Source organism: Myxine glutinosa, chromosome 2 (genome assembly GCF_964187855.1).
Source record: "Myxine glutinosa chromosome 2, kmMyxGlut1.1, whole genome shotgun sequence".
Taxonomy (NCBI): Eukaryota; Metazoa; Chordata; class Myxini; order Myxiniformes; family Myxinidae; genus Myxine; species Myxine glutinosa.
Window position 1 is genome coordinate 182,467,887 of NC_136262.1, and position 17,860 is coordinate 182,485,746.

Here is a 17,860-nt window from a genome sequence, read left to right on the forward strand (position 1 = left end):
TATGGGGACTTGGGAATCTGTGTGGAATGATAGAGGGAATGAATTCTGTCATTTTAAAAATTAACCTTTTTCACAGATAAACTGTTCTTTAGATTGCATGTATGATGTGATGTGAACATTAACAATTTTTATTTTCTGTAATTGATATTTGGGGTCATCCTGCCAGGTTGGAGAGATGGATGGAGATGGAGATGGAGATTCAAAGAGCTCTTCCAATGTTCTTGGAGTAAATGCACCGACCATTTCCTGCATATTTGAAGGTACAAGCTCTTGAGGTTTGCGTCTCTTGGACTATTGTCACTTCAGGACCTGTGCTGTGTATGAGACTCAAAATTAATGGATATAAAATGATTTCTCTGGTCTCAATATATTTGGTTGTTGTATATCCCTTTGTAAGGCACTGTGGTATCGCATTCACCACCAAAATGGGACACCCAAAGAACCGCTGTAAGCCAGGTCTTCGGGCTCATACGATCCACCAAAGTCAATGTAAGGCATACAATAAACGACTTCATCGTTCAAAGGCCGATTATTTTCTGGGAAAGATTGCCATCTGTGACCAACAGTCTTTTTCGAGTGGTAAAACCTTTAACTTCACCAGCCCCAAAAATGATTCTACCCCAATGAGTGTCTTCGACTGTGAGCCAACTCCTTTGGTGATTTCTTCGAACAGAAGAGCAGACGTCTTCAAGACGAGCTCAATCAGCAAGTAAGTGAAGACCTATCATTTGAAATCATCGAACACTGTGAAGCATCCATGGAGGAGTTTGATATAATCAATGATTTAAGCAGATGACACACAGCTGATTCTGTTCATAGCATTTGAACGTGAGGTCTTGCTGGATCGACTCGATGCACGCATCGCTGATGAGCTTTGCGTGACCCAAAACAAAGTTGCATTAAATGATTCTAAGATTGAAATCATCCATTTCTCCTCAAAGTTCCTCGTACGCTGACCCTGGCGGTTGGCGATGTTGACGTGTCTCCCGTGCAGGAAACCTTGGTGCAATCGTGGATCTTCAACTAACGAAACCAAGAAAGAACTAGAACGGGCACTCGGTAGAGCGCATACCTTCGCCGCAGCTACTGTTCTGTACTTGGCATGGGAGTGTAGGGAACAGAACAGTGAACAGTTTGGTGCTGATTTCATGCAAATCGGATAAGAATTGACCGAGTTATGACAAATAAAAATTGACCGCGCTATGGTAAAAATACGATTTTGACCTTTTCGTGACCTTGACCTTGACCTTTGACCCGATTGCTCCCAAAATCTAATCAAATGTGTCCCGTATAATAACCAATCATCCCACCAAATTTCATGCAATTCGGTTGAATACTTTTTGAGTTATGCGAATAACATACACACACACACACAGACATACAAATAAATACACAGCGATCAAAACATAACCTTCCGCTTTTGCGAAGGTAACAAATCAAGAATGTTTGCTGCTCCAAATTAAGAATCTCCACTGGCTTTCCATTTAAAAATGGAATCGTTTTTAAGATCTTTATGCTCACCTATAAAGCACAAAAAAACATGAACCCGGCCTACATCATGGACATGATCACCCCTTATGTACCAGCACACAATGAGCTCAGATCTACAGCTAAATCCCTTCTGAGTGTTCCAAGTCTCAACCCGTTACTATATTGACCGAGCATTTGAAGTAGGGGGGCCCCAACTCTTTGGAATTCACTCCATCTACGCATCTGATAATCATCCAGTGTTGCAAATTTTTAAATCATTGTGCAAAACACAACATTTCAACAAACACAAGATTATAATCACCGTTGCTGTCATAGTTTGCCTTTCTGAAATGCATGTGGGTTCGTGTGAATATTGTTAATTTTAATTGATATTATTTGTCAAGTGTGTCGACAATATTAAATGATCATGCATTATTATTATGATGATGATTATTATTATTATTATTTCTGGCCCTGCCCCTGGGGTCCTAGGTTTTGGGATCAAAATTTGTTTGTTTTTGCATATGTCCCATGGTTCTTGTCCCATGGGGTGGGCATTTGGGTTCACAGGTAAAAGCGAAAGTTGATTTTTTATTATTATTATTTTTTGACTGAAATTTGATATTGGGTCGTTTCTGGTGGCATTTTCTGAAATCTTTAAGATTTGCTTTTCGTGGGAAATGTTGGGATTTGCGATGGCGTGCCATCGACTTCACCCTTGTTTGATTCTATAATGTACATTGTCTTGTTGGCACTCCCACCCAACCCCAATTGCATTTACTCTGGCACAACATTTCTCAGCCATCTGTTTGGTGATCTTTTGTACTTTCATTGCAGATGTTAAAGAAGCCACTGCAATCTCTCACAAGCCATGGCATCTCAGCAAGACTTCTGCGACTCATTGGGACTGACACAATCTGTCAATTTCCCGACCCGGATCTCAGTCAACGGAGCATCTTCTCTTCTAGATTTGTTTTGACAAACTTCCCTGCAAATGTCTGCTTCTCTTCTTCTGCTCCAATCGGTTCTTCTGATCATGTGCTTGTTAAAGTGGACATCTCTGGCCATTCTCAGAGAGCCTCCTCAGCGCAGACGAGTCTGGCATTTCACTCAGGCCGACTGGCATGGGGTGCAAGCAGCCATCAATCATCTGGACTGGTCTCCCATCTCTACTGCCTCTGACATCAATTCTTCCTGGGAATTCTTCCAAAGCAAACTGCTCTCTCTAATGCACAGATTTATCCCATCTCGTCTTCAGTTGTCTTACCATTCCTCCCATCCATGGTACACGGAATCTTGTCGTGAGGCAGTTGCCCTGAAACAACTTGCATTTGCCCCTTGGAAGGCAAATCCAACTGAAGGCAATCTCAGTTCCTTCCACCAAGCTCGGAACAAGTGTGTCTACCCTCAGGATTGCCAGGAAGCACTATCTCTCCACACTCAAGATTGAACTCTCAAACCTGTCTCCTTCCTCCAAATCCTGGTGGCGTCTGGTAAAATCTTTGTTTTTTTGAAATAGCAACTGCTTTCCTCGAAGTCCTAGCAGTGTCCATGTATTTTATACCTCTCCCACCCCCACCCCCCTCCCCCTTCCCAAGCCGTTCTCCCCCAAAGCCCTCTCTCTCCCACAGATCTCTTGACATCCCTGTTCTCTGCTGTTGTACTTGTGTGCTTCCCTCTCTCTCCCTATCTTGTCTCCCGCTCCCTTTATTATATGTTTTAGGTGTCCGTTTTTTTTTTTTTTTGTGATTAATGTTCGATCTTACATGAGCCTAGATGTTGTATGCAAAGAAAAAAAAAACCATTGTTTTAAAATTAGATCAATGTCTGCTGACACCAAAGCTGTGTTTCAAAACCTGCCCTGATTATCAAAAGGAAGGCTGCAAAGGCAAACAAACCAGCATATTCCCTGTCGAAGCAATCCTCGTGCATTTACAAATGTCCACACAAATGGATGCATTGTGGGATAAACACCAGGTCTAGCTGCTGTCGCCTCTGGCCTCCACGAGCCTCTCTGGATGGATTCATTGATCACCGCTGTGGTCTGACGTGTTTCTGTCCTTCTCCAGGTCCTATGCTCTCATTGCCCTCGTTCAGATCTGTTGTTTCCTCCACTTTCTCTTTGCCTGTTGTTTATTCACCTCTTACCCTCCGACCTCCCCTCCCCCCCCCCCCCCCCCCCCCAAGTTGTTGGTGCATTGCGTTTTACCCCTCAGTTACCTTGCTCTTCCATGAGGCTCAATTTCATAGGAAATACATATTAACAAAATCTGCTGTCTAAATGCATTGGGGAAATGAGCACATTTTGTATACTGTACCACTGTATTGTGTATATACTGTACAACTGTGAATTGTGTATACTTTACCACTGTGAGTTGTCTATTCTGAACAAATGCATTTTATGTACTCTACCTTTGGGATGATTGGTGTGTTTTTGCAGAAGGGTTCAAATACCACTTGCGTTGCTATGTGTACCAAGCACGTGACCTCATGGCCATGGATAAGGACAGCTTCTCAGGTGTGCTTGTGTATCCCAGCAGAAATTTACTCAAAACACCACAATCGTAAATATGCACCACAGCACCTTGTTCCAAGGAACGAGAACACTATAACCACCGTTGGTATTTCAAATAACACTAAAAACATTCACTGCAACTATGGTAGTTTGATTAAATGTATTATTGAAGTTTGTTACACCATTTGCAAATTTCAACCCCAGTGATCAATCCCACCAGACATTTTGATTGTCATGTTTCATTCTTGATCTATCCAAAGTGTTGAAAATAAACGTGATCTGGGGAACAGGGAATTTCTAAACTCAACTGGAATCTTCCTCCTTCAAGAATCCGAGCAGAGGGTGTGCTGCTCCTACGATTCTTCTTTCTATGGTTGGGAAGCAACCATAGAAAGAAGAATGACCCCTTCAATCGCACCTTCAACAGAAGTCCACACCTTCAAGCAAGCGTCGTCGCATATTGTTGTACGGCCAGAGAGAGATTGAGGGAGGGAGGGAGCTTTCAACTGACCCAGGTGATGCAGAAGCCTGCCCAGAGAACCTTGCAAAGGGAAATTGTGGAACCTCCTTGCCTTGCTTTGGAAAATATCTGGACTAATTATTTGCAACAAGTATGATTAAGTGGATCATAGGAACAATTGCTCTACTAGTTACGGCACCTTGTACAATAACCGGGTCAAAGAAAACAATTCCACATATCCTGAGTCTGGAGGAGAAGAGCAAAATAAGTGCTCACCTTGTTATCCGCATTGGCAAGTCTAATTTACTTGTGCTGTTTGCCTGTGCTTTCCTGAATCTCTTCACTTTGACATTCATGGAATAAGCACAAATCCCATGGGGTCTCACACCCCGTTGAAGCTTACACAATCCTGAATCGCTCCTCCTCATGAAGTTATTCATCGGGTTTTCCAATTTCCTTTATCCATGTTTTCAGTTTCACTGGAGGCTGCTTACCTTGGGGACCTTCGTTGAATCCTTGTTGGTTACCAGCTCTCCCATGAGCCTTGACTATGTATACAAAAAACCCTTGATATATATATACAGTATATATATATATATATATATATATATATATATATATATATATATATATATATATATATATATATATATATATATATATACTGTATATATACTGTATATGTATATATATATTTTTTGTTACATTTGTGGGGGTAGGCATGGAATACCTTAGGAAAGTTCAGAATGTGTAGGTTTTAGTATGGACCGTGTGACGCGAAGAAGAAGCCATTGTGTTTTATACTTCTCCCACCCCCCACCCCCCTTCCCACACCTCCTCCCCCCAAGCCCTCTCACAGATCTCCCGATGTCCCTGCTCTCAAATGTTGTGTTTGTGCTTCCTCTTCTCTCCCCATCTTGTCTACCGCTACCCTTATTATATGTTTTGTTTGTCTGGTTGATTTGTTTGTGTGATAAATGTTAGCTGTCACGAGCCTCGATCCTGTATCCAAAAAAAACAAACAAAAAAAAAAACTCAATGTACGTGAGCAGGGTAAATATTCAGGTTAAGAGTGTTTGCATGTCGCCATAAGGGGTGTGGATTTTGTGTCGACTAGTTCTCGGGTGTAAGATTAATAAACCCGTGTGTAATTTCTTCTTCGATCATCTTTAGCCCAGTCTTTCTCGGTCTTCCCCGTCCTCTACTTCCTTCGACATTCATTTCCATCACTCTTCTCAACCAGTCACACATATATATATATATATTTCTGTCTGTGCTCTATCCTATTTAATTGTCAAGCTTCAAGCAAGGAAGCAACACACACCATTTAATCCTCTGACATAACTCCTTGCCAATTTTCTTGGGGTACCACCCAATGCATGGTCTTGTCGTATCTTGCGTGGAGCTGCCACAAAACCTCTCACCCAGTAACATCCTGATTGCAAATTAAACTTGGATGTCTCTACTGTGATCAGAAACATTAGCCATCTGTTTGTTCAGAAACAAAAAAATTGGCTACTCATCTGCTAATCCTAGTATCCATTGTCTTCCTCCTGCAGATCCCTATGCTGTGGTCTCCTTCCTGCACCAAAGTCAGAAGACTGAGACTGTGCGAGGTACCCTCAATCCAACTTGGGACCAAAGCCTCATCTTCCATGAGGTCGAGATCTTTGGAGAACCTAGCACCGTGTGTGAAAGTCCTCCATTCGTCATGATTGAAGTATTTGACCAGGATAGCTATGTAAGTTTTACAAATGTTTTTTTTTCTTCTGCATTTTGTACATTTTCCTAACTAGGGCATGCCCGTACTATATATAAGCTAGGACGTGCCCGTACGTGGGTGCCCGTTCCTTGCAAAAAAAAAAAAACTGCAAAAAAAAAAAAAACTGCAAAAAAAAAACAATGGTTTGGTCCATTCGCAACGACCACAGAACCCCCCCCCCCCCCTCTATTTACATGAATGGTTTGGTCCATTCGCAAAGCCAAAGCGAACGACCACAGAACCCCCCCCCCCCCCCCCTCTATTTACATGAATGGTTTGGTCCATTCGCAACGGCAAAGCGAACGGCGAACGGCTAAATCGCCATAGCTCGGTAAGTACTTGTCCGATTAATTTCAAACCTTGAAAAGGCACATCCTCGGGTCCCCAGCAATATACCTGGCAAGTTTCAAGTATATCGGACCGGTAGTTGTCGAGAAACAGCGGTCACAGACAAACGTACAGACGTACAGACATACAAACGTACAAACGTACAGAGATTACTGGAATTATAGATAGATACTGAGTTGTGAAAGAATGTCTTGACAAGATGGTGCAGAGGTAAGGCACTTAACCAAGTTGTCTAGTCTGGGTTCAATTCCCAACCATCACCTGTCGAATTATCTTTTCGCAGGCAAGGCATCGCATCACAAACTGCCGCATTGCAGCGTGTGCGAATTATCGCCGGCATGCTTTGGCCAAGTTCCAAATTCTTGCATGAAGAATTGCACTTCTGCTGGACAGGACTGGAGACTGCCAGAAAATGTTCTCCATGAAACCGTGATGACCATGCATTTGGAGTTGATGCTTGATGATATGGAAGACTATCATTGTAACTTTTTGTCATGTCAAGATGGATATTGTGTCAAATTTGATTAAATTGTTAATTACAAAACCATTGTGGGTGAATGGTGGATTGAGTGGTTGAGTGTCTGTTGTTTCTATTGTTGACAGGGAGCTGATGAGTATTTGGGCCGCTGCATGTGCCAACCAACGGTGTTCCAAACTCCTGAAGCCCGCGTAGTTCCGTGCCTACAATGGCATCCCATCATGCTTGCTGGCCGTGTCTCCGGGGAACTGCTTTCCGCATTTGAACTCATTCAATTCCAGAAGGTTCTCCATCATACACACATGACATATAGTGATATATACCATTTTGGTGTCCCTGCAGCTAGCACCCAATACCAACACCATTACTTGATGGCTGTATGACACGTTTATAATAATTCCATTGAGCAAATCATGATTCTATTCAAACCTTGTTTTTTTATATCTACCGGTTCTTTATTTCAGGCTCTTTGTTTCCTTGTCATGCAGTTATATTCTGAGAATTTGACTTGCATGTGAAGGTTTTAAGTGTTATATGATGTGTTAGACGGCACGTGCCTCCCACTCTGAGCATTTGCTGAGCCTTCCACACAAGGTATCTTGATGGAGGTAGTCTGTGCATGTAAGCTTTTGGAAATTAAATTGATGTATGCCCAGACCAGGAATCGAATCCAGGTCCTCTGGAAAACCGTACCAGTGCTCTGCCATCTGAGCTATCTGGGCAACCCTGACTACAATGCAATTTTCCCACACATACGATTGCCACTCTTTCCATCAATGCTTCTGGGGCACTCGCTGCCAACCATAGGCGCATCAACGGCCTGAACACTAGAGGGTCTTACTACCAATGGGAAAGACAAATCCATGTCCTCTATTATAAACACCACTGGGGGCATAGTAATTGTAATTTAATAATAGAGCATGTAATTTTCCCACATATATCAATTTAATTATTTAATCCTGTTCATTAATGTAATTGGTTTTGGAAATGGAATGCAGCATGTGGTTATGGGCATAAGGGGCATCTGAAACTACAGGTATATAGAGGGCTTGAATGCAGCCTGGAAGCGGGGAGTGGCGATCATTAGAGGGGAGCCTGGGACATGGACGCAATGGTGAGGGAAGGGCTTCAATTGTGGACACTGGTGAGGGTAGGGTCTTAAATGTGGACATCTTGATTGGAGCTCAAACACTGGTGCATGATTTGGTAGGTTTGCTTCTGGAAATAGATGGAATTTCTAATTTGGAGGATGAGAGTTGCTGAAAACTTATCTGAAAATGTTGTCTTGAATTAAAAAAAAAAAGAAGACTTTTCCTAACTCCACCTTTCTCGTGCTCCTTTTTCTATCCCCCTCTCCTCTGTCTTTCCCTTTACCTTTGACGTGACAGCCTTTCAGCTGTGATGTTCCTGCTTTGAAGGTAGATCACTACCACCATCAACCTCTCAACTCGTTTTATTTTTCCACCTTGTCCTTGTGTTACTTTCTCGGCATTTTTTCATTGTTTAACCACAGTCGATCCTATGAAGTCATCGTACCATCAGTGGAAACCATTAATAGCTTTGCTCCGCAGAGTTATTATACAAAAGTGTTTACTGTCGTACACTAAATTAATTTTGAATCAATGATGAGTGGTTTCATTCCCTTGAACCGCATCCACTAAAATTACCATTTATCCGATAATGTTTGACTTCAATTTAAAAGTTGTTCATTTTTCTCTCGCTTTTTCTTTTTCTCCATATAATGCTTGATTTGCTACTTTTGCTCATTCGATTTGTTTTCCCTCTTTCAAATTGCTACCTCTGGATTCACTGCACACCCTGAGCAGGTCTCTCCTTTCATCTCATTTGGCCTCCAGCCACCCATCTTCCAGCTTTCTGGTCACGACCAGGTAGGTAGTGTTACAATTATTGATGCAATCATTGTTTTTATTATGGCTTCGGCTTTTATCACGCAGATGTCAAGTTTCAGTTGTCAAAAACTTAAGTCGAAAATATGTACCAATTTTGATCCATGTAAACATGCACGGCTTGTACTTAAGACATTAACTAGATAGTTCAGAGAACATGATACCTCACTCAGTGTTCAAGTATATACCCTCAAGTATATACCCCGCTATTCATGGGGGATACATTCCTGGAACATCTGCGAAGAGCGAAACCCATGAATAGCGGGGCATTGTTTCAATGGAAAAAGGGGGATAGGTTCCCGAGTCACGAAAATTCACGGATAGAGAGGACCAAACCGCGAAGAGGCAAAATCTGCAAATGGAGCTCTCTCTGTGCTCTGTCCCCCAAATATTCCTCCAGGTCGCACAAGATCTGCCAGCAACCCTCTGATGGTTAAACTGCCAAAATCTAGGCTCTCTGCTCACCTTCACTCTTTCATTCCCCTTTTCTCCTGCCTCTGGAACAAACTCCCTCACTCTCTTCAATCCCACTCCTCCCTCCAGGTCTTCAAAACAGCTGTTCACCACCATATCTTATCTTCCCCCATCCAAAACCTTGATCTTTTCTACCCCCGCTAATTTCACCCCAGATCCACTTTGGAAATTCCAACTTCTTTCCTGGAAGTCCTTCCAGTGTTCATATGTTTTATACCTCTCCCACCTCCCCCCAAGCCCTCGCCCTCCCACATTTCTCCCGTTGTCCCTGCTTTCAAATGTTGTGTTTGTGTCCTTCCCCCTCTCTCCCCATCTTGTCTGCCGCTCCCCTTATTTTTTGTGTTTTGTGTGTCGATTTGACTTTTTGTGTGATTAATGTTAGCTCTTTCAAGAGCCTCTATCTTGTATCCAAAAAAAAAAAAAAAAATCCCGCCAAAGTCGACGATAATCTGCGATGGTTTTATAAATACCATATGTAAAGCTAACGGCTCGCAAATTTTTTTTTTGTGCCCCTGAAAAACCGCGAACTTCGCGATTCGCGGAACATGGCCGTGAATAGGGGAAAAAAAAAAAACTGCGATCTCGCGGAACATTGCCTCGAGTAGAAACCCCCCCCCCCCCCACCACAAATTTGCGGGACACTTTTCCACCATTGGAGAAACAGTCGCATTTTATCACTCGTGAATATGCAGAACCCGTGAATAGCGGAACTGTGAATAGCGGGGTCCTACTACTTTTATTTTAATAAAATAATGATTTTAAAGATCGTTTAAAAACAAATCCGGAAGTTGAGTGCTACTGAAGCAGTCTTGTGCAGCACCCTTATACACTGTAATAAGACCATGTTTAGGAGATGGAGGCTTTATTGATCACCACAGAATGCAGCGTCAATCGGCATCGTACATAGCCATGTCGGCGGCCGCTTCTTCAATCCGATACTGTACACTCTCACATGCCACACCATCTCATGCTACATCAATATATATATTATGGTTCTTCAAAGTGACAAGAATGTGATTTGTGTTGCACAGTGTTTGAGTATTTAATTAATTCAATTTAAATAGAGGTTTGGAGGTTTAAAAGTGTATGAATAAATAAATGCTGGTGTTTTTTTTAACCACCGTTTTACCCAGTGTTTATACATCACCCTTTCTGACATGTTGCCTTTGTTCTTCTTGCCTGTTTGTATCCTTTGTAACATCCTTAAAAATGGTAAGTTTCTTGTTTTGAATGATTTTTCAATTTTGTGTTTGACTGCCAGACAGGCAGACAGCAAAAAAATTCTGTCTCCTCCCTGCGCATGTATGATCAGGACAAATTCAAAGCCAAGTTATGGCAAAACAACAGACTTGTCTTCCTATTCATGTTCTGATTCGTGTTCAAAATAGAACATTTGATTTAAATAAGTTGTTTCTTGATCATGAACTTATAGGATATGAACCAATTGCTTAACCCTGCTTTTTACCTTGTTTGCACAGGGTAATTGTGTGTATAGTCATGTGCTTGTTCATCCATCCGTCTGTGCAACATTCTGTTCATTCTACTCAGATGGCAGAAAGTAAAGATGACAATGAAACTGCTGTAGATGGTGAAAAAGGAAAATGGAATAGCTAGTCTTTATATAAACCTGAAAAATATTAAAATCTTGTCAATGTTCGAGTTTACTTCCTGCACTCATGCAGCCAACATGTTGCTGTCATTGGAACCCTCACCTCCCCTCTCTCAATGGTGGCTCATGGAGTACCCCTATATAATATTTGGCCCAGTCATTGTTGTTTCTTATCTACATCGACAACTTCTCTGATGCTCTGGAAAATCCTCTGTTCTGATGAATGACACCATAGGATATTTAACGACTACCAGCTAATCCCAGCAGATGGGACACCTGGCTTGATGTCCATCTGAGGGATGGCACACTGTTGTTTCACAGTCAAGACATTGCATCACAATTGGTCAGTTTGTAGTCAAGGTCAGAATTGAAACCGGACTCTAAGTCAGAGGTCACTGCTTCCTTTGCACCATCCTGTCAGGACTATGGTGATGCACACAACCATGTGAGCAATTTGAAGGTGGCATTTGGGAGATGTTTTCCTTTTTGATTTCTGGGGAAGGTAATCAAATATTACCCACAACAGAATAGTCTGGAATGGTGCGCACACTTAATTCAAGGTAGACTTTTCATTTTCATTGACGTGTTTGGTTGAGATTGGACCAAATGATCTGCTGTTGATCCATAATTTATTAAACCTTGTCCCTTGTGTAATTAATGCTATCATGAACAAAAACGCACTCTGATATACTTGTGCATGTCATAAGCATGTACTTTTTCACTTTGTGGGGTATTCAGTTTGTTTTTCTTCTCTCTTTGCAGATGAAGGAAGTAGACCTACCATATCTTCCACCTCTATTGGCTCCAAACCTCTACATGGTCCCACAAGGCATTAAACCAGTGCTCCATCGCATGCGAATCGAGGTACAATCTCTCAACACTGCAAATGTTTTCCTTTCCCACCAGATTTCATATTCTACTCCTTTGTAGCTTTAAATTGGGCTATAAAGTGTAATGTTGTCCCTCAATGCCGTTGTTGCCATGCGGATTGTAGCAAGGGTGATGGGGTTTTTTTTGTATCGATAAGGGGAAGAGAACTAGGTTACCATAGACATAGAGTAACATGCCACTTCCGCATATGGAGGATATCTGTCAGATCATGAGAAGATGACCACAAATGCAAAAAGATGTAAGCTGGGGAAGGAAAAGAAATACCAAATGGAGTCAACCACATGACATGTATCAAGAAACTGCTCTGATTCCCTGTTTGAGGTTGAGTGTCTACCTTGCTGGGCTGGGACAAGCAGCGTGCCGAGACCTGGTCTAAAACCAAACTGGTGATTTGTGATGTTAAATTGGAGAAGATGAATGATATAATGTCTAAATGAATAGTTTCCATTGCCTTTAAAGACAAACTTCCTCTCATTTTGCCTTCTGTAGTTTTTTAAACTGTCTTTGTGGTCCAGTTCCATTGACAAATAAGATACAGCTGTCCTCGGAGGAGGGGTGGGGGGTTGGGGAGGATGTGCATCAATAGCATAGCCACCATGTGCTGGCCACTGAAATCTCCACGAGGATGTTCGTTTGGAATTGAATAATTAGGGGCTAATGCACCTTCACATTTTGTGCCCCTTCACATTTTGTTCTTAAACCCACTCATGCATATATAATATGAGCACGAGCTGATGATGCATTGGTAACTTAATGTAAGTAGCATAATCTCAAACATGGCTGCTTGCAAAAAGCTGCAAAAACAATGCCATGGTCTTGGTCGAGAGCATGCAGCTAATTTGGGATCGGCCATCTTAAGTTTTGTACATTTACTTCCTCAAGTCAATTTCTCAGTTGACTTGTGCTCGGGTGGTGTTGCTACTTCAACCACAAAACGCGGAAGATGCATTTAACCAAAAGGATCTATTTACCTTTTCTTATTTTATCATTACCATAATCTTCAATCATCAGGCATGTCACTGAATGAATGAATGAATGAATGATCGTTTTAAGGCCATTTTCCCCGCTAGAGTGGGGGTTAGCCTTGCGGGCCCCATGACAATCATGGTTCCCTGTTTGAGGCAATGTTTTTATTGCCGGATGCCCTTCCTGACGCCAACCCTTGGTCACGCTCTTACGATGCGCAGGGATACGGTGTACCTATTCTAAATCTGGGTACACACCGGGATCATTCATCCCAGCAAGCTGGTACTCAATTTGCCGACCTCGGAAGGATGACAGGCTGAGGCAACCCCCCTGGTGTTAATTCAGCGATCGACCAGGATTCGAACCCAGGATCCGAGGATCCCAAGCCGCACTAACCGCTAAGCCAACACCAAATGGTTGTAATGTAATGCAGACATGAGATGTCCATGCACTCCTCTCTACTGCTGTCATACAGCCTCGTCTCGCATGAGACCCAGATGATAGAGTAGCGGTTTGAGGGTGTCCTTCCACCTTATTCATGGGTGGCCTTGATGACCCTTCCTTCTTCCCTGCTGGTTAATAAATATGGCAAGTTTTGCACCTGTTGCATAAAATTTGGACTGCAAGTGCTCCATACAGCTGTATTTTTAGGTGTTGTTTCACAGGAGACTTCCATTTTGTCGTAAGTGAGGAAAATGTTGACTGGCAGAGAGTAGTACTGCGACATAATTCGGGCATAGATTCTCCATGAGCATGTTATTCTGGATCTGAAGTATTCATACTCAGTTCCTGTATCTAGAGTGTGCATCGTCAATGGCTATTTCAGGTGCTGGGGTTTCATGACTGAGCGAATGGATCTTCGTATTAGGCCATATAACTTCCAGACATAGTGGCTGCATGTCTGCTGAAGTCATTTAAGGGTGAGATTATAATATATATGGCCTCCTCCAGGAGTATGACATCAACATTGTCAAAGTCTGTGAAGGTCTTGCCATTTCTGAGGTTGACTCCACAGTGCTTGGAGTCATCAGAACAGGGTTGGTGCTAACGCATCTCCTGCCAGCCACCTCTGAATTCTAAAAAAAAATCTGATAATTCACCTTAAGCTCGACATTGATGTTCAGTGTTTTTGTTTAGGAGTGTCAAGGCAAAGAAGGTAACAACTGAAAGGAGGGTAATTCTTCTACAAATGCTGTGCATTGTTGTGCTTCCATATCTTTCCAAAAATACAGTATGGTGCCAATCTTTCAGGATAGTTTCCTGATTCCAAATTTCACAGAATAATTTGTCTCAAAATACTCTCAGGAATTATAATCTCATTCATTTACTCTGCCACCGAAGGTGGACGAGGGTTTTGTTTTCACCCTTGTTTGTCTGTCTGTCTGAGCAGGATATCTCAAAAAAGTTATTCACATATTCGGACAATTTGGTGGACAGGTTTGGTGTCTTAACGGTGAATTGATTTGAATTTGGTGAAGATATGGATGCAGATATGAAAAAAAAAGTATTTTTCAAGTGATTCACCATTGAGTGATAGGGCCAAAAACGATGTATAGCATTATATTTCAGAAAGTTGTAGATGGATTATGACTAAACTTGTTGATGAGTTGAGTAGGTGACAAGAACAGGAAGATTAGATTTTGGTTCAAGTCCGGGTGCAGATCTGGTCCATCGGTGGAATACAAAACGTCGGTAGAAAATGTTGGTGGAATAGTTTCTCTTGCAAACACAACGTGATGTCTCCATTTTTAGCTGCGTAATGGGAGATATGGGGTTTTGCAATCAGTCTGTCTGGGCCGTAACTTTTTTTTAACCATTTAAGCTTTTGTCATAAAATTTTCACCAAAGCTTTATTATGAGAACATGGAGAAGAGAAATTCATAATTTGGTCAAAAGGTCAATGCATAAAATCGTCAACTTTCATCTAATTAACCTGAAATTTTAAGAATTTGCATATTGTCACTGAATTGGTTCACCAATCAAAAGCTGGAAGCCAATTGTTTTTTGTTGTTTTTTAGATCAAACGGTCAAAGGTCTGGGTCACCTAAAATCGTCCATTTGGGGTTTTTGTTTTCGCTGTTTTCATGTTTCACATGTGGAAGAAGGAAGAATTCTGAAAACGAAGCGGCCATTGATGGAATTTGCCTTTTCAGATGCTTTCTAGTTATTGTTTATTTTGAATTTCAAATTTACATATTTTAACCATCTTCCTTAAAACATCCATTTGTTCAACGTCCTCAATCAAGACCAGGGTGTTATTGGGATTGAAGGACATTTACAAGTATGATTGTTATGACAAATGTAAATATAACCTTGCTGTTGAATAGAATTGTTCACAAGACAGCTTGTTTCGTAAGGTAGACAGCTATCAAAAAAGCACGTCAGGTTTCCAACACTGCTGCACATCTTGTTCACCACCTTCCCCTACATCTCCTCCCCGGATTGCAGATGCTGGCTTGGGGCTTAAGGAACCTGAAGAGTTTCAAACTTGCCTCGGTGACGTCGCCCAACGTGCTTTTGGAATGTGGAGACAAGAGCATCTCGTCCGCAATCATTCCTAACACGAAGAAGAACCCAAACTTTAAATCGCCTGTTCTTCTTTTGGACGTGGTGGGCACATGGTTTGCATAAGCTTGAGGTTTATGCTCTACCTCATTATATTTATGACATTTTGGTTTGCTGTTTGTTGTGCAAATGCATAAAATATATCGACCCTGAATATTTAAGCAAAAGCCTTTGAGGCAAAACTGGACTTGGTTCGGTTCTTATTTAAGGCATGATTGTTGTCTCTTTTCTCTATCTTGTAATAGCTAACACATTAATTAATTAATTTATTGTACGGAGTCTTTCACAAAGTATGGAAGGAGTTCAATGTAGTTCTCAAGGCTGTCACACTTGTATTTGTATACAAATGTAATAATTTAATTGTTGGGTAATTGTATCTTGTACTGTGACAGACTATGCAATATGAAGTTCCTGAAATTAGTTTGTAACACTGCTGAAAGGTCATTGATTTGCAGAAACATCCACCTTGCCATGAACAAAGATTATAATTGAAGGGGCAATTGCAGCAAATGTACATCACACTGTACTGCTCACCAGAAATGGCTGTTATCCCTGATGTTTGTTACTCTTGGATCTTACCTCTAGTACATGCCTGATGACCCTCTGTACACACCACCATTGGTCATCAAGGTCCTCGATAACCGTCCATTTGGAAGGCAACCTGTAGTGGGCCAACTCACCATATATGACCTGCATGACTTCATGCGTGATCCAGAAGCCTCTCGTGAAAGCTTGTCTGGTATGCTACTTTCATCTTTATTTTTGTGTACCTTATTGCTTGGACGTGCATTGCCATATGCCTGATTGCTTGGACATGTGTTGCCATGTGCCTGACTGCTCAGCCATGTATTGCTAGATGACTAACTGCTTGGATATGTGTTGCTTTATGCCTGACTGCTTGGAGGCGCGTTGCTGTGTGCCTGGCTGCTTGAATATGTGTTGCTTTATGCCTGACTGCTTGGAGGCGCGTTGCTGTGTGCCTGACTGCTTGGAGGCGCGTTGCTGTGTGCCTGGCTGCTTGGAGGCGCGTTGCTGTGTGCCTGGCTGCTTGGAGGCGCGTTGCTGTGTGCCTGGCTGCTTGGAGGCGCGTTGCTGTGTGCCTGGCTGCTTGGAGGCGCGTTGCTGTGTGCCTGGCTGCTTGGAGGCGCGTTGCTGTGTGCCTGGCTGCTTGGAGGTGCGTTTCTGTATGCCTGACTGCTTGGAGGTGCGTTTCCGTATGCCTGACTGCTTGGAGGTGCGTTTCCGTATGCCTGACTGCTTGGAGGTGCGTTTCTGTATGCCTGACTGCTTGGAGGTGCGTTTCCGTATGCGTGACTGCTTGGACGTGCATTTCCATGTGCCAGCATTCAACAATTGCACAAGGTGCCACTTCAGTAATTTTTCAAGAGTAAACTAGAAAGAGCAATCAGAGATTGCAGACAAATGAAGTTTTGTACTTGTCCAATTATTATATCATAATGGGGGCACATATGACAGCATCATTAACATAATTATGTTATTCCACATGGAGAGATTTTTACAATGAGCCATGTCTCGATTTTTTTCTATGCAGCGCTTTTGGAGATATGGAGTTGCAAAGTTTTTTGTTTTTTCCAAGTTGGCACCCGTACCACGTGACCTACAAAGTCATAATTATCATTGAAAAATTATACAGGTGGAGGTGTACGTAAGGTGAAAAATTCCTGTCAATTGGAACAATGGTTGCAGAGAAAATCATATTTATTCTGTGCGGACAGACAAACAAACAAACAAACACAGACAGACAAATCACTCATGGAGCGACACTTGGAAAAAGAGAACAAAGTAGAATGTCACTTGGTAGAGCATCCTTTTGACCTCACAAATAATTGGTAGTTGAATTATGTGCCCTGATATGCAAATCGTCTTCAAATTTTAAGTTGATTGGATGAAAATTGACCATTTTATAAACTTGGCCTATGCTGACCTTTTAGCCTATGTTGACCTCAAAAATAGTTGGTGGTTGAATGCAGTTGACTGATATGCAAATCCTATTCAGATTACAAGTCAATCGGATGAAAATTGAGGATTTTAGAGATTTGAAACGGTTGTTGACCTTTTGGCCGCTGTTGACCTTTTGGCTTATGTTTATCTCCAAAATAGTTGGTGGTTGAATTCAGTTAGCTGATATGTAAATCCTATTCAAATTTCAAGTCAATCAGTTGAAAATTGAGGATTTTAGAAATTAAAAAATAAGTTGGTGACCTTTGGCCTATGTTGACCTTATGACCTTTTGATCTCAAAAATGTATAGGATTTTGTCGGACCACGAACTCTACCTTATGTGGTGAATTTTCGTGAAGATCGTTTTAAAATTGTGACCTCTCGGCAAGTATAAGTGAGCGTACAGACAGACAAACAAACACACAAACCGGAGTGATCAACATACTTGTCAAAA

At 41.9% G+C, this 17,860-nt stretch overlaps 1 protein-coding gene across 5 annotated transcripts in view; it reads left to right on the forward strand.

Annotated features, from left to right (window-relative positions):
- Positions 1–17,860, forward strand: part of DYSF (dysferlin) — a 221,820-nt gene that overhangs the window by 141,482 nt on the left and 62,478 nt on the right. For 3 of the 5 annotated variants that reach the window (XM_078772024.1, XM_078772026.1, XM_078772022.1), the window contains exons 30-38: positions 167–260; positions 3,911–3,988; positions 6,005–6,186; positions 7,159–7,317; positions 8,422–8,451; positions 8,860–8,922; positions 11,786–11,887; positions 15,329–15,490; positions 16,031–16,184. In XM_078772024.1, the coding sequence (XP_078628150.1) occupies positions 167–260; positions 3,911–3,988; positions 6,005–6,186; positions 7,159–7,317; positions 8,422–8,451; positions 8,860–8,922; positions 11,786–11,887; positions 15,329–15,490; positions 16,031–16,184 (1,024 nt within the window). The remainder of the gene's footprint in view (positions 1–166; positions 261–3,910; positions 3,989–6,004; positions 6,187–7,158; positions 7,318–8,421; positions 8,452–8,859; positions 8,923–11,785; positions 11,888–15,328; positions 15,491–16,030; positions 16,185–17,860) is intronic. The other 2 variants (XM_078772023.1, XM_078772025.1) reach the window with 1 other exon arrangement.